Source organism: Moschus berezovskii, chromosome 3, assembly GCF_049115385.1.
Source record: "Moschus berezovskii isolate FMDL1 chromosome 3, NW_MosBer_1.0, whole genome shotgun sequence".
Lineage (NCBI taxonomy): Eukaryota > Metazoa > Chordata > Mammalia > Artiodactyla > Moschidae > Moschus > Moschus berezovskii.
The window spans coordinates 126,471,783-126,491,305 of record NC_142462.1 but is presented as its reverse complement, the minus strand read 5'-3'; the positions used below and the strand labels follow the sequence as shown (position 1 = coordinate 126,491,305).

Sequence of the window (19,523 nt, the reverse complement as noted above, 5' to 3'; positions counted from 1 at the left end):
GCCATGTGGTCGGTACTGTCTTCCTGCATGGTTTCTCCCTGAAGGTCTTCAGCCTACTTCTTTGTAGTGGCTCCCTGGTGACGTCCCCTGCTCTGGGGTCTGGCCTGGTCCTGCTGCCCCATGTTCCCTCCAGGTCCAGGCCTCTGCTCAGGCTGCTTCTCCAAGTGGCCGTTGGTCCCCTCCTTCCGTTCCCTCCTCCTGTCATCCTTCAGAGCCCTCTCAAGACTCACCTCCTCTGAGAAGCCCTCCGTGTTCATCCCAGTCCCCATGGTAGCTCCCTGCTTTGAACTCCATCACCCTTTACCACTTGTGTTGGCACGGAACACGCTGCTCCTAAACTGGAACTCGGGCCTCCCATGGGTGCATGTTGCTGGGCCTTGCTTCTTAGGCCAGGCCCATCTGCAAGGCACCTAAGTGCCCTGTGCTTGCTCAGCTGAAGTGAACTTCTGAGAACCAGGCCACTTCACTTTACTACGAAATTAGGTGTGGGTTCAAAATTGTGCCCCCGCCCAAGCCTTCTCGTGGGGTTCTCAGTGGAGCTGGGGGACAGCCGTGTTGTGGACCAGCGGGGGGACGTGGTGTGGTGCAAAGCCTGTGTGCCCAGCGGCTCAGACCTGCCCCAGGAGGTGCTTCTTGCTGGGAAAAAGATCAACTTGGACGTATTGTGGTTACAGGCTCATTTTCTCTAAAAAGCAGTTATTTCATCTTTTTGGTGTATCGCTACACTAAAACAGTTATCCACAAATCTTTTATATTCATACCTCTATAGACATGAAAGAGCGAGGCCTATTTGGTTTCCAAAAGTCACACAGATGTTAGGCCTAAGATTTTACTGTGCCTTACCAAGATGGTTTCCATTCAGCCCACTGACAAGTCTGAGGAAAAACGATCTTTAAACATGCCGTTAGACCGGGTGGTAACTCCAGAGACTCTCCTGTTCATTAGTATTACTTAGCAGTGTTCGGTGATTCATGGCTGTCTTGAACTAAAATCTCGTGGTTGGGCTCTTTCTCATAACATCCTATGTTCTAGGATATTTTGACCTTACATAAAGGATATATCTGTTGACTTCTAATTTGGCAGAAATTATTGAATCCTAGCTCATGTTTTAACCTGTACCGTGTTTCAGAACAAGAGGGAAGTAGTAGCCTTTGCAAGTATCTGGTATCTCACCTAAAATTCCCTCCAATCTGGCCTGTCCTGCCACTGATCGTAAAGCAATAAGTGTAGAACTTGGCAGTATTCCCTCTTGCCATAGCTTTCCAATTATTGAAAATGAAGTAACTCCCTATAGAGGAGAAATCATTAAATATATAGTAAATAATGAGGTTAATTAATTTAACCCCTTCTAATTAGGAAACTAATTAAATCAGAAAATTAAAACTGACACAAGACATTAAAAGAGGGAAATTCTGAACTTACAGCTAACAATCATCTCTTCATCTTCAATCAATTCCAAGAGAGGACTGATTATGTATTAGCTGCAAAAATACACATCACTGGGCTATTTTCAACTTCTACCGAGTTACACCTTCCATACCACTTCGCTTTTTTCTAATTCTATTCTATGTGAAATTAAATCTTGTTTCTGTTTTTTAAAAGGATGAATTAGACTAAATATAAAAAGATGGATTTAGCCCAAAATCTGCTAGCAATTCTCATCAACAAGTCACTTAAACCCTCTGGGCCTGTTTTCTCATCCTCAGTATATTCTATTAAAAAGTGAGACTGACTCACATCTCGCAGATGGAAGCACATCTAAGATGAAAGTGTATCTAAATAGGAGGAATGGATGCAGAAGCTCGAGTCAGAGAAGACTGTGGAGACCTTGGTCAGGGTTTGATAACACGGACCCAGGTCCTAGTGTAGGATCTTCATTAATTAGTTGGTGAACAATCTGAGGTGAAACTAAGGATACGTTTTCAAAGAAGCCCAACTCTCTCCATGACGGGAAACCGTCACACCCGTCAGCGTTACCTTTGGGAAGAGTTTCTAACGGCCAGGAAAAGCCTCAGAGCAACCACAGAACTAGACTAAGGTCGTGGCGCCCAGCGCCGCTGGCCGTGGTGTTTCTGCGGGGAAGAGTGTCTGAGCAGGTATCCTGCTGGACGCCTGTGGACCTGCCGTCCTTCTTAGGTTGTTCTCACGCTCCACGCAGCTGACAAGGACGTGGAGCACTGCGGTCCTGGGCCTTTCTGGGGCCCCACTCTGGGTGTGGTGGCGGGGGTCCATGTGGACGCCCCCAGGCCGTAACGAATGTGTTCTAATTCCTTGCCATGTCAGTGCTCCCCGGGTGCTTCCCATCAGATGGCCAGTGCAGTTCACAATGACAGTTTCTGTTTACGCACCAAAGGCTGTGAACGAAGCAAGAGTTAATTCAGAAGCCAGCCTGCCACAAAGTAGTTCACCGTCAATAGCCAGTAAGCTATTCTCTTTTCCTCCTATTACCACAGCTACAGGCTTATTCTACACCTCAAATTCAAAAGCCTGCTCTGGCAGGACTTCAGGACCTTCATATGCTGGGCATTTATTTCATAATTTTTCCTGTTTACCCCTTACATCAAATAACCGATTACTTAATATCTAAACGTGCACCATTTCAGTCAGCGATACCAGCATTCTGACGTCACACCTCTTACCCGTGGCTTCCACTGCTCACCCGCTCCACCTGACAAGTTTGCCTGGTCGATCCTGGCACACAGGGAGCGCTTCTCTAAAGCTCTGCTGCATTTAATCCCACCACTGTCAGGCTTGTGTACCCAAGTATCTGTTAGCTTTTCGTGGGCAGGCATATTTATTTGCAAGAAAAGACTTCTCCATGTTCCATCAGGTCTCCATGTCTGTTCTGTAATTAGGGTCACGGCTGACGCAGCCTACTCACATTAGCATCACCGGAGAAAGCGGATTTATAAAGGGACGGCTACACAGGAGCAGGCTGGCGTGTGGGTGAGTGGGTGGGGAACCAAGGGCCAAAGGAATGAGGAAGGAAAGGTGACCGAGGCCTGGGAGGAGGCAGTTGCATGGGTCAGGTGACCTTGCCGGCTCCAGGCAGCCTGCCCAGAGGTCCAAGAAATAAACACAGCAGTCCCTCTCTTCTGCCCTCTCAGCTGTGCTGGGTTCCTCGTTCAGCAGATTCAACTGGGAGCCTGTTACTGTCACCCAGAGAGGTCGGCATCCTGGGCAGGGAACAAGGCCGAGGACGGGGTGCAGACCTCCGGGAGGAGGGGGCCTGGAGGCTGCCGCAGGCCTCTGACCAACGCCTGACGCTTTCTAAGAGGACATCCATCGCTCACCCTTTCCATACAGAGCCACCGACCCCCCAACTCATGTCTACCAAGTGGCTAGGTGCAAGCATGGTTTTTAAAAATTTAATAAATAAAAAAAAAGTTTTATTGTATTCTATTAGTATGATCTTCGTCTGTTAGAACTGTTTTGAAACTCAAGATGGTAGAAATTGGCGGAGTGCCATCGATCCCATCTCCTTTTCCTGGATACCAGGAAGACCCGGTTTCCCAGCCTCCCCTGCAGGGCAGGCTGGGGTTACAAGACGCGGTTCTGGCCATTGGAAGTGGGTGGACTAGGCGGTAGGTGGCTCTCTGCGGGCCTGGCGGCCAGGGAGCCTCCCGAGCGATGTTCTGCTTGCTTCCTCCCCTCTGGAGAGCAGGCAGGGAATGGCTCCCAGACAGCAGACCTGCAGGACAGCAGCCCCAAGGAAGGCCAACTGAGCAAGCCCCAAGCCACATCAGAAGTGTTCCATCCAGATTGGGTGGAGGCTGCGCGTGCTGCCTGTCCTCTGCCACGGCCCCACAGCAGCACCTGGGGCCCTGTGCACAGGGCAGTAGTCGTGCCGGCTGCCCTGGGCTTCCAGGGTGCTGGGCAGCTTCCTGACCTCTGTCCCTGGAGGCCAGCTATTTCCCTCCCCTCCAGTCAAGGTGCCTCCGGGGGGCACCACCGCCGGAGCCAGACCAGTGACGGAGCCCTGGTGATGAACACTCACTCTGAGCTCCGCACGAGGCCCCGAGCAGGGAGAGGGGTGGCTGGTTCCTGACCTCAGAGCATGGAAGGAAGAGTGTGAGGCCACGCGTGGGCTAACTGTAGGATGACTTTACAGCCCTGAAACTGTCAAACTGGAAACAAAGGCATGGCGCAAAGTTGGTTATGTGAGTTAAGGTACATTTAAAAACGGAGCATTATGTAGCCGTTAAACGATGCAGATCTTTTATCTACTGACCTGGAAGGAACTTCTTGTTTTTGTTGTTTTTCGGCCAGCAACAGAATTTTTTTTCAAGGAAAAATGTATTTGTGCGAGATAGTGTCTGGAAGGATTTCAGTAACGCTGCTTCCAGGATAGGATTTGAGATGATTTACTTTTTCCCCTTACTCGTATTTTCTACACTGAATACATGACTTTTGGTGGCAACTGTGCCCTGTGGGTCGGCTAACTGCTCTCCCATAAAGAAACACATGTTTTTTGGCTCCCAGGTTCTCCTGTGAGAAAATGCTGGCTTGCTGATGCCTCTAACTTAAGTACTCCCTTTCATGAAAAGGTCAAATGTCGTAGTCTATAAACCCCAACTAGAGGTTTACTAAAAATTGATAGTACCTAACTTTAATGGGTATGTGACTAGCTGAACTGAACACGAGAACAAGACTGAGATTGTTGCATAGAACAGAAAGATACGCATTAAAAAAGTAAATACTTAAATAACGGCCTCAAGTTCCTGCCAGTAACTACAATCTGAGTTAAATATTCTCTACTTTTCATTTGCTAATTTCACACTTTTCCCCCCCGCTAGCTTCAAGATACCCAATTTTGCAAAATAAAATGAGAAGTGTGTATTACCCTATTTATCAAATTAGTATTAAACGGGTTGTTTGTTCTCTGAAGGTTGATTACCAACAAAATAATCATGCTTTGAACTTAGGAGAAGCTGTAAATATATTAATGTTCAATATCGCATTTGGGGTCATACATGTACCAAAGTTAAAGAAGTACAAAGCTTTCGATAAATGAACTGATACTTCCTCAGAACATGCCTTATCCAGGTGAAGTTAGATTTCATCTGAAGAAGTTCCTTTTATAACCGGCAAAGCAGCAGTGCGTTAGATACACTCTACTGAATGTTTTCTCTGTGGGTCACTGACTGGGACCCTCCTGATGTTGGTGAGATAAGGCCCAACGTGTACAACACTGATCTTGCACAGTTTAACAATTTCTTGACAGGTTGATAAGATTTTAAATAACAGATTTCTTAGTTCCATAATTTGCCTTCTCGACTATCAGAAATCACAGTAAAGTTGCCCTGCTGAATGTTACAAGTTCTTTTTTTAATTTACAAAATAAAATACTTGGTTGAGATATGCTTTAAGTCTTTTATTATAAAAGTACATGCTTAGTTCCTGTTTAATGAAGGAAAAAAAAAGCTAGTAAGTTCTCTCACACAGGTCAATAAAAAGGGACGCTAATTTTGATTCGATATTTAGAACTAATTTATCACTCCTCCATTTTGTTAACAAAGAAGGTAAAATGTTACAATGGCCAATAGCAAAGTTATGCTTGGGTAGTCAAAAGGAGAACAGTATATTCTTACTCATTCATGCATGTACCCAATGATTTTATTATTTGTTAAAAAAAAAAGTTAGCATTAAAACAGCGTTGTGTTAGGCCATTCAAAAGACAAATGAAAAAATAGAAAACATCAAAATGATAAAAACACAGGGGTATTTAAAAGGCTAAATAGGTGCTTGGGCTTCCCAGGTGGCACAGTGGCGAAGAATCCGCCTGCCAACGCAGGAGACGGAGAGTCCATCCCTGGGTCGGGAAGATCCTCTGGAGGAGGCAATGGCAACCCAGTCCAGTATTCTTGTCTCGAGAATTCCATGGACAGGGGAGCCTGGCCGGCTACAGTTCATGGGGTGGCAGAGTCGGACACGCCTGAGCCACTAAGACACAATGTGCTTACTTTCTGCCCATACAAAAACCACTTATTACACACATAACGAGTGCACAGACAGTCAAAGGCGTGTCTGCTGATTAAACAGCGCCAGTGTCCCTGGTACTGCGTCCTGGTCAACGAACCAACGACAACAACTCACTTTCAGAACTTATGATCGCAGACTAAAAAGCGATAGCCTCAGAAACGAGTGAATTTACAGGAGGCTGCCACAGTCATTCTGAAAGGTTTTTTTCTTTTTTTCCCCGACCAATTTCATTAACATTTACTTCAGGACAGAGAATGAGATGGCTGGATGGCACCCCTGACTCAACGGACATGAGTTTGCGTGAACTCGGGGAGCTAGAGGTGGACGGGGAGGCCTGGCGTGCCGCGGCCCAGGGGGTCGCAGAGTCGGACACTACGGAGCGAGTGAACCGAACGGCTCTCCGCTTAGCAGGGAGGAGCAGCGGGCCTCCCTCACGTGCCTTTCCACCCGAGGCCCCGGCTGCGGCGTGCGCCCCGGGGGACTGGGGCCCCGCAGGCCGCCCGGCTCCCACCCCGCGCAGGTGCGCCCCGAGCGCGGCTCTCCCGGCGCCGCCTGATTACGTCAAAGGCGGGCGCGCGTCGCGCCAGGTGTCGTCAGCGGCGCCCGGAGTGAGCAGAGTGGGGCTGGTTCCGCCCGCAGAGGGTCCCCGGGCAGGAGCCGGCTCGGGCGATGGGGAGAAGCCCAGTGGCCGCGCCCGCGGGGCCGGCGCGCCTCCAGCTGCCAGCGGCGCTCGGCCCCGCCCTCCAGCCCGGGCCGCCCCCTGCCCCACCTCCACCTCCACCGCGCTCCAGACCGGCGCCTCAGGCCCCCGGTGGGCGGCCGCCGGCGGCGCTCGGCTCGCCCGGGCCCCGCCCCCGGCGCGCGCATGCGCAGCGCGTGCGGCCGCGCGGGCCGACGGGAGGGCCCGCCGCACTGCCGTCCGGCCCGGGGCCGGCCCACTGCAGCCCCGCCGGGGGGGGCGCGCCTCCGCGGGACCCCCGAGTGCCCCCAGGGGAGGCGGCCGCCCCACGCCCCGCGCCCCGCGGCGGGCGGCACGCTGCGCTGAGCGCCGTGCGGCCCCGGGGCGCGGCGGAGGGCTCCGGGCGGCGCCGGCCGAGCGGCCCCCCGCCCTCGGCTCCCCCTCGGCGGCCGGCGGGATGGTGCGGCCCACGGGGCGAGCGCGGCTCCCGCGCTCCAGCGGCGCCGAGGGCGGGGGAGCTGAGGGTCCGAGTCGGAGTGCCGGAGCCGCCGGCCGCGCCGTTGGGGAGCGGGCCCCGCGGGGCCGGGCGGGAGCCGCCGCTGCGGAGCCTCGGGGCCGCCGCGAGCATGTCGGGCCAGGCGCCCCGCGTCCCCGAGGAGATGTTCAAGGAGGTCAAGTACTACGCGGTGGGCGACCTCGACCCGCAGGTACCCGGCGCGGCCCGGCCCGCGCCCCCCGCGCGCGCGTCCGGGTCCCGGGGAGCCCGCGCGTCCGGCTGCGCGGGGCCCCGGCCGCCAGGCGCCGAGCAAGGCCGGAGGGGACGGAGCGGGCACCGGGGTCTGCAGCAGCCCCGGGAGGGCACCCCGGGGCTGGGGGCACCCCAGGAGGGGACGTGGGGCGCGTCTGCGGGGTCCGCGGCGGGGTGGGGGGCGCGTGCCCAGACTCGGGGGAAGGCGGGCACGTGGAGGGGGTCCGCGCGGAGAGCCCAGCGCCGGGTGTCCCCGTCCCCTCCCCGTGGGGCGCCTCGCCGGCTTCCCCCACCCCGCCCCCTCTCTCCGCTCCTTCGTGGGCGGAGTCCGGACGGGGACATCCTCCCGCGGCAGCCCGGGCAGTCCGGGGCCCCCGGGCGACGGGTGGGTCCGAGGGGGGAGCTTCGGCAGGGTGGAGCCAGTAGGGACGCGGGTCCCGGGGTGCGCAGGGGACAGTTAGCCGCCCCGGGGTGGCAGCTCCCTCCCCCCCAGCTCGTAGGCCTGCGGCTCGGCCCTCTCCTGTCCTCTCCTCTCCTAAAGTAGCGCATCTGTCTGAACGTCAGAGTTTTATGCTTCCATTGTAGGAGTGAAGTGTTGTTGGGTCTCCAGGTGTTCTCTTCCCTAAAGTTTTATCTGTACAGTTCCATCGCCTGGGTGTCCCCTTGGCTGTGAGTGCTGAGCGTGGAGAACTGAAGCCTGGGCCTCCCGAGTAAAGTCGGGGACTTAATAGATAAACTTGGAGGCAGAAGAGCTGAGGCAGGCTGATGGGACTTAGTCTTCCCAGAGGCTTGTGTGCTGGTGCCCTAGTAACTAAAGGCCTGGCAGCCCCTAAGGTGGATCCTTTTTCCACTCTAACCCTCAAGTCGAGGCTTTGACTTGGATAAACAGGTGGTGAAACCAGAGAGGTGACAGTCAGTGCCGGTAGCAGGGTGGAGGCTTGTCCCTTCCAGCGTGGTTTCCCTTTCTTCACTGACTGCTGTTCCTCTCCCCTCTGCTTCCTATCCTCTGGTTCACTTTAAGATTTTGAACAGCACTGAAGCGAATATTACTTAAAACCTGGAGGAACCTGAAGTGGAGCCATGTTTACTCAACTGTGAATCAAGTCGAAGGGCTTAAAAATGTCCTTGCAAACCACTTAGGTCTGAATCTATATTCTGAGAGATGGTTGATTCTCTGAATGTTAAAATGTGGATTCCAGGAGTTCACTTGTGTCGGTTGGACTTCTAGTTCACGACCATACATGGGTGCTCTCACCGGCCCGAGCTTGCCGTGTGCTGCTCAGACCCGGCTGGGGGCCTCCAGCCGCCTTCCAGCCTCCCTCCAGGCTCTGCTGCCCACCTGGTCTCCGTTTCCCCCCCCCCCGCCCTGTGCTCTGGGGTCTGGTTGGCTCAGAGCTTTGCCCCCATCACTGTCATAAACAGATGGCTTTACTCGGGTGGGACCCCGGTCTCCTAAATGCGTTGCATGTCCTAGATCGTACAGTGGCGCCAGAGCAGGCTGTGCCCTGAACTGAAGCTTTCCCCGTCGGCTCTTGGTGGTGCTGGGAGCCGTGCTGTGCTGGCGCAGTTTCTTGCACAGGCCCCTCAGTCACCGAGTCTTGCTGATTCCCTTGCGTCATCTTCCTCTCCAGTTCGGTGACCTGCCTCTTTCACCTGAGTTATCGCAGGTGTTTAATGCCTGTTCTGCCTCCACTCCCGCAGTGTAAACCTGTCCTCCTTGCACTGGCGGGGATCTCTCTGTCATGTCTGATCATGGTCTTCCCTGCCGACCGCCTGCCCCTCGGCCTCTCAGAAGACACTGTGTTTTATCTTGGGGTAAAACGCAAAGGCGCAGCATCTGTGCCACACGGCCGACGGTCTGGTCTGTGTTCTTCTGCCCAGCGTGTCGAGTGCCGCCCTCCCTGCACAGTGACTGTTTCTGCGTGGCTGGCCCTTTAAGTTCCTCAAGATGTGGCTCCTGTCGCGCCTCTTGCAGAACTTCTCTGTTCAGCAGAACTACCTGTCCCCACGCCTTTCTGTTGAGACACCGCGTCCAGTGCTTGCCCAGTCACCTTGTCAGTCAGTCCTTCTGTCTTCAAGAGGGACACTGTCCAGTACCTCGGCCACAGGAGCTCTGTGCTTCTCTGTCAGTGGATCAAGACTTGCTGCATTTTGTTGTCCCCGTAGGTTTCCTTGCCAATGACTCGGTGGCAGGTACTAATCCTGTGTGGAGAGCATGGTGGATGTTTATTAGAATTTTCACGGTTGGTAATCACTTGTATGCATTGAAATGCAGCGTGTTCCGTTGTAACTTGTGTGCTTTTTGTAGGTTATTCAGCTTCTGAAAGCCGGGAAAGCCAAGGAAGTGTCGTACAATGCGCTCGCCTCACACATCATCTCGGAAGATGGGGACAATCCGGAGGTGGGAGAGGCCCGCGAAGTCTTTGATTTGCCTGTCGTCAAGGTGGGTTGTAAATACCCAGCTTTACCCCCTTGGTCATGTATCTTGACAGGGGTGCGCTGAAGTTTCTGTGCGGCTCTCCTCAGGCTGTTGGCTCAGGCTCGGGTCTGGGGGGAAGCACTTGTAGCACTTTGACGCCTCTGAGACCGGCCAGCAGAAGGCCCGGTCCTCCGTGTTGCAGCTTACGCACCTGCTACCGTGAGCCCGTTTGCCACGAGCTGGAAGTTCTCTAGGCCAAGAAAACATGTCGAAGGCAGTGGACATGCTGTCTTGACGCAAACGACGCTGGTGAATTCTGCTCGGAAGCTGGATTGACTCCCCGAGACACCCCTGGAGCAGGGCTCCCTCGCACCCACACGGGCCAGGGGCCCTGATTTCCAGGCAGGCAGGTCGGGTGGAGCCCCGCGCCGTCTGGCTGTTCACTGTTTTCTGACAGGGGTCGCGGTGACCGCTGGTCTTGCTGTCCCCCGGCAGCTCTCGCTTCCAATATCTAGCTTGAGAGCTGTGGGTCATTTACTCTGGAACGCGGAATGTCTTCTGGCGGCTGAGCTGCTTGGAGCTTGTTGACCTGCGTCCTGTTGCTCTGTTGCTGCTGAGGGTCGAACTAACTGCTGTTAAATGTGGGTTTTTGAAATTTAGGTTTGTAATTTTGATCCTTCAGTTTCACATGCATTTGTTTTAAAATGGTTTTATTCCACTTGTTTTTTTCTTCTCTTTCTCATGCCCTTGCATGTGTTATCTTAAAATAACTATGAAGATTATCATGGCTTAATATCGAGAGCCGCCTGGCGGTTGCAGGTGAGTGCTGTGGCGGGCAGCCTGCAGGCCGGCTTGGTGCTGTGGCCTCTCCAGCATGCAGGCTCTGAAATGCTGCCTTGCGGGCGCAGAAGCCCGATTTGTGAGAGTGAGCCCGCAGGCAGGTCTGTCTCACAGGAGGTCCTCGCCCGCCAGGCCCTCCCGCAGCTGCTGCGCATTGGAACCGTGCGCGGTTGCTTTGCGGTGTTGAAGCAGAGCGGTTGTGGTTCTGGCTGGCCAGCGGGCTCACTCCACCTGGTCCTTTGTGAAGACTGCTGTCAGCAGGTGTCTTGCCTGCTTCCCGGTGCCGCCTTGGAAGACAGTGGACCTACCTCAGGCACCAGGCACCCTGGGGCCCTGCCTTGCTTCCATCCTTCCGCGGCCGTGGGCGCCGAACCTCATCTCTCCCACAGGGTAGCCTGCAGCCTGTTATCACAGTGACTCTGGGTAAACTGTGTGGACTCTTCATGAGCCTACAGAGGGCAGCCCCTTGGTAACATTTGGGGTGCCAGGGTCCTTGTCCCCAGCCCATTTACAGCAGTGCTTAAGTCTGGCAACCTCATCAAGCCCCTTTTGTAGCACATATTTTGTCATACTTCCTTTAGTACCCTGAAATGAAATTGTTACGTAAGATAACATCACGTATAATAAATATATAGATTAGTGTTTATATACAAATTGCCCAAATGGGAATGTAAACAAAGAGAAGGGAGGCCGATGGTAGTAAGTCCGCATTTCAGTGTAGAGACCCTGGGGGTGGGGCTGGATCCCGGGGGACCTGGTCCTTTGTCCCACCCACCAGCACCAGCTGTGAGGGGAGTGTGGGCTGGTGACTGGGCACTGCTGAAGTCCTGAGCCCATCAGCACGTCCCTCCCAGAGGTTGCGTTCCCAGGAAGGGCATCCACCACGCGGCTGCCCAGAAGTAGCCATCACCCAGTCCCTGCGCGGCCGCCATGTCCCAGTTGGCGGACCATGGCCCCGCGTCTCATCTCCCGCTGCTCCCGGGCACGCTGCTCGCCCTCCCTCTCAGCGCTCCTTTAGCTCGTGGCACACTGCACTGTCTAGGGCTGCAGTTGGGGATGAGGTGGAGGAGTCTTCCAGAGCAGTGCAGCAGTCTGCGCTCACTGCAGGATAGCGCGGCAGGCTCGGTCCTCGTCTGACCCGCTTGGTGTGCCGCCAGGCTGCTGGCTGTGCTCGTTGCCCAGGGCTCTAGAGCGGAGGCTCAGTGGTCGTGACTCTGGGCTCTAGAGCAGAGGCTCAGTGGTCGTGTCTCTGAGCTCTAGAGCAGAGGCTCAGTGGTCGTGACTCTGGGCTCTAGAGCAGAGGCTCAGTGGTAGTGGCTCTGGGCTCTAGAGCAGAAGCTCAGTGGTCGTGGCTCTGGGCTCTAGAGCGGAGGCTCAGTGGTCGTGGCTCTGGGCTCTAGAGCGGAGGCTCAGTGGTCGTGGCTCTGGGCTCTAGAGTGGAGGCTCAGTAGCTGTGGCCCTGGGCTCTAGAGCAGAAGCTCAGTGGTCATGGCTCTGGGCTCTAGAGCAGAAGCTCAGTGGTCGTGGCTCTGGGCTCTAGAGCGGAGGCTCAGTAGCTGTGGTTCAAAAGCTTAGTTGCTTTGCAGCGTGTGGGATTTTCCTGGACCAGGGATCGAACGCATGTTTCCTGTGTTGGCAGGCAGATTCTTCACCACTGAGCCCCCAGGGAAGCCTGGCACCAAGACTTTTTAAACCTTTTTTTTTTATGGAAACGCTTTCCCCAGTGGCCTTGGAGGCCTCATTGGAAGTGTTAATTATGCTGACTTGCAGTGGCTTTATTTTATATATTGTTACTTGCTTTTGGGATAAATAGTTTCCTATTACTGTGCTTTTAGTTCTCCATTTCTGCTCTGTTATGAGTGTGTCCTTCTTAGCTGCAGTATCTTATCTAGACTTACCTGGATGAGGGGTCAGGGCGAGTCTGTTTATGACTTGATGCCTTTGAAGCAGCCAGCCCAGCAGGCTCTTAAGTGCACCCGTACTTTTCCCTCCTGCAGCCCCCAGGGACAGCTTTCAGGGTGACTGCTGCAGGCAGAGTGGTAAGGGTGCCTGTCCAGTGTCAGCTCCTCTGGCCCACGCATCTGAGACCGTTTCAGGGTGTTGACCTGGCCTTCTGCCGTATCCTCCTGCTGTGGGCCAAGGGTGGCTGGAACCGGTCTCAGGAAAGCCACCTGGTGCTCCGCACGCAGTGGCTGCTGAGGGCTTTGGGGTCGCAGCTGAGACACCGAATAGAGTGGGAGGCGGAGCCCATGGGGATCCTCCCCGTCAGGACCAGAGACACGGATGATGTTACACACTCCTTCCTACTTGGTAGCCACAAAGCTATAACTTTGGTACAATGGTGAAATCAGTGTGAAGTGACTCTCTTCACAGATGTCACATTTATATAGACTTATGCTGAGAAACTGTTGATGTTACCCGGCATATAAGGAGAGGGCGCTTTGATTTCTGAGGTTCTTTCATGGTGTACGTGGTGTATTAGAAGTGAGTGTCATAAAGCAGCTGAGGTTTCTGAAGTTAGCTGGCTACAGCTGGCTACTGTGTGTTTTTTCACAGTAATTCTGTGAGGCAGACCTACCAGGATAATGGTTAATGTGATTTTCAAAATTAAATGTCAAAGTAAGATGATTTTTCAAAAATATAATTTACCGAAAAGGTAGTAAGTAATGTGTTTTGTGGTTCATAGAAAGATCAGCAGACAGAAAGGCATAGTGTGATTTACAAACATTGTAACTCCTTGGCCTCCTGAAGGAAAACCCCAAAACTCCTTCCTGTAGACCAGCCAGGACTCAGGACTCCAGCGGAGACTTGGCGGGGCTGTGTGTACCTGTCATGTGGGTAGGGTTAGCCTGCAGTTGTGCAGACAGCTTCCAGCTGGACCAGAGGCTTACGCAGCAGCCCAGAGAGTCGGACACAACTGGAGCGACGGAGCAAGTGTGGAAACCTGGAATATGAGTTTCTGTGTATAATAAGCTTTTGAAGAGGTGCTAGTGTTTCATTCCACAGTTGGGCTTTTCCCCTTGGGGACTAATAGCTAATATTTGACCCTGATGTTTGAAAACTGGTGACTGTAATCTGGACGCTGTATCACTGGTTCTAACAGAGCCTTTCCTTTCCAGGAGCAGCGCTGGTCTCTGGAACTGTGTTTTGATTTGCACTTCTGTTTTCTGTTTCAGCCTTCTTGGGTGATCTTGTCCGTTCAGTGTGGAGCTCTTCTCCCGTATCCTTTTCGGGGAAGGAAGGAGGGAGGGAGAGGGTGACCCTGGGTCCAAGACTCAAGCGAGCCTCACTTCCTGCGCTTACGTGTGAGTCAGGGGAGGTGGTGTGTGTGTCCTGCTCTGCCCCTCCCGTATCCAGGTGTCCGTCCCTGACCCTTGTTGTTCCCCCTGGGGGTGGGGGCCAGCTGTATGGAGGCAGCTGCAGCCTGGGCCTTAGGCACAAGTTCTCGTTCCGCAAATTGACTTTAGGACCGAGGCAGTCTGGACCTCAGTTCTGTTGTCTTTGGAACAGATGGCTTCTGTGGTGTCTGGTTAGATGGACTGTTTCTAAAATTCTCAGTCTATATGAGCCCAGTCACGAACTATTTGAAGATTAGATGGGCGAAGAGAACATCAGGACATTTTTAGTTTTATATCATGCACTGTTATTTTTATTACGTTGGATGGAGATATATTAATCCATTTCTACATTAATTCCACCCTTAATGTGCAGCGCCTGCTAGGGGACTAGTTCTGCAGACAGGGTCACCAGGACCGCATTCCTGCCCTGGGGAGCTGCCTTGCACCACGTGTTGGTTCATTGGCCGTTTCCCGAGTGTGACTGGAACACACACATCCCCTCCCCCACAGACACGCACAGCAGACGGGGTCACTAGGACCACATCCCTGCCCCCAGGAAGCCGCCTCTGCACTGCGTGTTGACGCAGCACGCAGAAGTAACGCTGCAACCCGTTCGAGGTCCAGACACTCGAGATGCCTTAAAAAGTCACGTTTGCTGTGAACAGACTGTGAAGTTCAGGCCTCTGGAGGTCATGTCTGCTGACAGAGAGCCCTGTGCCCGGGGCTGCATGCCGTGAGCGCTCAAAGAATATGTTGATGGAGTTTTAAGAGCCAGAGCTTCAGAATTGGGACAGACCTTGGGAATTACATACATATTTTAACCCTTGTTTTAATGAAGGGAAAGCTGAAGCTCAGAGTTGTCTCGCCCAAGTTCACAGAGTATGATGGTGCTAAAACTAGAACTTGGGTTCTTTTACGAAAGATTCCTCTAGGCAACAGAAGCAATCATGCTAAAGTAAACTCAAGACTTCCGGTGTTCTTTTAGGATAATGCCGGGCGGTGTGTGTCTGTGTGTGTGTGTGTATGTAGTTAGGTGCTTTTCGCACCTGCCCTGCGCTCTTCTTGGGCCAGTTTAAGTCTGCCTCTTTGCTAACTGGACTGAGTGGGAAGCAGAAGATGGGCGGTGTCCACACGGGCCGGTCGGCGCGGTCTCTTAGTGGAGTAGGGGTCACACTGGTCTCATTTCATTGGACTCTTAATGTGTGTGCAACAGAGTAAATGGGTTTTCTCCAGAGTCGTGTCAGATTTTTTTTGGAGTCACAGCCTGCCTCTCTCAGGTAAGTGTGGCGCAGTTCCTCTTGTGTATTTACATGAGAGGTCTGAATTTTTATATGACTGGACATGTTGTATTTGTAAACCAGTGTTGCTTAACTAAACTGCTTATTCAGTACGAGTTTACAACAATTATTTAAGTATTCATACCCAATCTTAAGATTCAAAGCTTTAATGGGTGAAAACAGTCTTTCTAATCTAAAGAATTACAGAGATTTAAAGCTTGAGTATGAAAGCATGTTAAAAGTGAAATTAAAAGATGACAAGGAGACTCCATTCAGAAGTAAAAGCGGAGAGCTTTTTGTCATAAGTAAGGGGCTCATGCAGACCAGTGAAACGTTTCTGAAGGGGAGTTTCAGATAAGCACAGCAAAACATCCGATACACTTTGTGTGCCCGTTAGCAGCACTGAGGTAAGACTGTCTGGTCTCAAACGTGTGACAGTGCATTCAGGGCTGGCCGAGCTGTAGACAGGCTTCCCCGCCCCCCACAGGAGTGCAGGTCAGTGAGCAGTTTTCCAGAAAGTCGAGCCCTGTCAGAGCTGTAGGAGACCCAGTTGTTTTCCCTGCAGGTCTCGTATGTTTAGACGTTTATCCCAAATTGATAGTGATAATGGCAGATTGATGCATAAAGGCAGCATTATTTATGAGAGGGTAAAATTGGAAACAATCAGATCATCCACGCTTTGGAAATGTTTAACAAACTATTCTGGTCCATTATTAATACATAATAAATAATCTCTAGTTATCTAGCCTGTTTTGAATTTTGTTTTATAAATGTATGTACAGACATGGGTAACTTTTTAAATGGGGGACAGAGCAGGATATAACACAGTTATGTACAGTATTACATCAACCAAATAAAATATGTAAGAAATACCTGGGAAAGAAACATCTGAAAGAGGGACCAGACGTTAGCAGTGACAGGTTTTGGGAGCAGTGCGTGTTCAGTGTAGTTCTGTCCTAGCCTGTCCTTTCCGTCCCCAGCTGGAAAACCCTCATTCTGCAGACAGCTTTTATGGAAAGTCAGGCTGGAGGTGGTTTCTGTAGCCCGAGGCCCTCATTTCCTCCGAGGCTCTTACGATGACACTTTGGGTCTCCCCATCTCTGTGGGGGCCTTCGATAACGGGGTGTCCAGGACGTTAGGTGAGACTGAAAGGAATTTGACTAGAATCCTGCCTTCTTACGCCTTTGTAGCAGAAGATAGGGACCCAGGTGACGTTAGTTTGATGCTGTTGGATCATCAGCCAGACTCAGTGTTTTGTGCAGGTGGTGTCTCCACGACCCTCCTCTACCCAGACAGTACATCGAGTGACTTTGTGTTTCTTGTAAATTCTGGAAGTTCTTTAAAATGATAAAATCCTCTCTTTTTTGTTTTTGCGACATCGATGTAATAGAGATCCTAGAAAACCTGGCTTTTTACCTTAAGAGGAATTTTTTTGGTATTTGTATTTTTCACATCTTTGTTATAAATGTATGTTTATATGATGATGATTATTAAAACTGGCTAAAATGGAAACCGTTTTATAATGGGTACTATGGTTATATGTAATTTTATTGTTTTCTTTATACTTCTCTGTATGTTCCAAATTTATAATAAGCATCAGAAAAGTGTATAAAATGAAAACATTTTATTACTATTATTCCTTATGTGTAAACACAATATACTGTGGCTAAAATGTAAAATTTGCATCTAATTATATTTGTACTTATTGGATCTCTGGGTTCATGATTCAGAGCCCACTCTCCAGACGAGAGGAAGAGGCCGAGGTAGGGAGTCCTCAGCTGTTTTCAAGGGTCAAGGTCATAGTGACATGGTCTTCAGCAGACCTGACTTGGAAAAATAAATAAGATTATTCATTGATTAGAGTCTGTGAATTTGAGGCAATTACAGGATTTTAAATTAGGGATCTGAGTTTGACACTGGAGAAATAGAAGTGCAGTTAGGTTTGATAAAGGTTTTTGGCGTATGTTAACGGGTTATACGTAGCCAGTACACTTGGTGTGTGAGGGTCGGTGCACGTGGCCGGGCCGCAGGGGGTCACCTGTGAGCTTAGAGAAGGCTGGGCCGTGTGGATGGCAGGGTCCGGACGGCCTTGGTGGAGGTGGCGAGATCTGAGGGGACGTGGCATGGCGGGGGGAGCTGGGGCACCAAGCTCTGTGTGGGCACCGGCCTCAGAGTGGGGCTGCCTGCTTGGGTGGAGAGGAGAGCTAGGAGAACCAGGAGGCCCGGGAACCTGGGTGCGGAAGTGAGCTTGATGAGGTAGCCGGCTTTTCTCCTTAGCTTCTTACATATTTAGTCCTGATTGCAGATGTTTACATCAGGACGTTTGGAAAACACAGGAAGAAAGCAAACAAGCTAAAAATCACTTGCATTCCTGTAGGTGAAACTGATCTGAGAGCCCTGAGCAGGAATAGCAGGCGGGGTAGGGACGGGGTGCAGGCTTGAGACGGGAGCTTGGACCCAGGTTAGCACTGTGTCCCTGAAGACAGCGCGGACCCGAGGAGCGGGCAGACGGGAGTCGGAGGGTCTGGGTGATCCGGGGTGCAAAGGATGAGGAGCTGACGCTTATAGTGGCCTCTGGTGGGTGCTCCACAGAAGGGCACGGCCAGGTGATTTCCTTTCCCAAGTTAGCATCGCTGGACCTGGGCCGCGGCGGGGAAGAGACAAAGTCAGACTGAAACCCAGTACTGTCCAAGCGCAGGGACCTGGGACACGCGTGGAGGCTGAGAAGCGCGTGCTTGCAGAGGAGGGTGGAGGGAGGCACAGGGTCAGGAAGAGAGCCTTGAGTGGAAAGACAGGAGGCTTCATAGTGAGCAGAGATGATAGCGGCGGCGGGCGGGGGCAGCTCTAGGAGCCAGGGGGTCAGACCCTGCGTGGTTTCATCGCTGGGGCCAGCAGGGGGACACGTGGAGTGTCAGCTTGAGCCCCTCTGCCCGGCTCAGTGCTGCGGGCAGGGGGCTGGCTGCGGCTGCACATGGGCTTGGGGGTCTGCGGGGACTCCGGGAAAGACCTGAGATGCAGCCGGGGTTGACAGGCGGGGTGTCTGGGAGGTGGCCCGACTGGGGGGCTTGTCCAGGTGTGCACTTCACGGCGGGGGTGCGGCTGGGGCCGTGGTGGACAAAGCAGTAGATTTAGCGAGATCGCTGACAAGGGCTTTATGGCCCTGGAGCAGGTTCATCAGGCATGCCAATCGGACCCCAGTACCTTCGAGCAATCCTCACTGTGATGGAAGTGTGGTTTCTGTGGGCCCGTCACTCTGCACTCCACTCTCACCGTCTGTCACTTGTGGTGAAGGAAGCTCTGCTTCGTTGGAGTCGATGGCTCGGCTGAGAGTGAGGACGGCTCAAAGCACAGTGGGGACACTGACGCTCTGTGGCTGCTAAAACTCGCTCATTCAGTGGTGAGGTAGATTAACAAGTGTCCGTTCAGCGTGCAGCTGAAGGCCCCATCCGCCGCGCCTGTGCTGGTGCTTTGTGAAGCAGGAGACAGGGTCCCCTCAGGTGGGGGCGCAGGGTGTGGGCAGCACCCGGGTGGGGGGGTCAGCACGGGTGACCTGCCCCGAGCAGCCTCTGGAGCACGGGCACACACGCACGCGTGCACACGCAGGCGGGCAGGCGGGGCTCCACCGCCGCGGAGGGACTGTTGTTGGCGGTTCTCAGTGACCTTCTGTCTTTTCCCGTCAGGGTGTTGAGACGCTGGAGCTCTTGTTGGAGTCTTCCAGAGCGCTCCAGGGAGAGGTAGGGAAGGGCGCTTGTGCCGGCAGAAGTTGGGAAGCACAGACATCACCTGCCTTCTTCCGAGCCGGTGTTGGCGTAGGCTGCGGCCGCGGTTGTCGTGTGCTGGGTAGGTGGCGGGCAGGTCCCCGTGTGTGAGAGCCTGCCGGGGCCTGACTGCACTCTGGGAGGCCCTTTCCATCTGTATCTTGATCAACAAAGAATTTCTTGACTGCCTACCCTGTGCCTTGCACTGTACTAGGCCCCAGCCAAGGTTCCTAGGTCAGGATAGGCCTCGCCCCCGAGGCGCTCCTCCCTGGTCGGTGGGCTGAGAGCGCGTGTGGAGGAGGGATGCGGAGGGGCTCATGGAGCTGCACCCCAGGAGCGTCTGGATGGGAGGCCTGGAGAGGGGGCCGTCCTGGTGCAGAGGGAGGCCCTTCCCCGCGGGGACGCAGCGAGGAGCAGCCTCTGCACAGGGTGGAAGGGGCTCGGTGCCCCTTGGGGGCAGCTTGCTGTGGGAGTGCAGGGGC

General features: G+C 53.2%; 1 protein-coding gene across 1 annotated transcript in view; it reads left to right on the top strand.

Moving 5' to 3' along the window:
- The first annotated feature begins 7,140 nt into the window (after positions 1–7,140).
- PAXIP1 (PAX interacting protein 1) overlaps positions 7,141–19,523 on the top strand; it is a 41,002-nt gene continuing 28,619 nt past the window's right edge. Inside the window, exons 1-4 of the mRNA XM_088832009.1 lie at positions 7,141–7,368; positions 9,718–9,852; positions 13,845–13,888; positions 15,220–15,283. Coding sequence (XP_088688135.1) covers positions 7,288–7,368; positions 9,718–9,852; positions 13,845–13,888; positions 15,220–15,283 — 324 coding nt within the window. The 5' untranslated portion in view covers positions 7,141–7,287. The remainder of the gene's footprint in view (positions 7,369–9,717; positions 9,853–13,844; positions 13,889–15,219; positions 15,284–19,523) is intronic.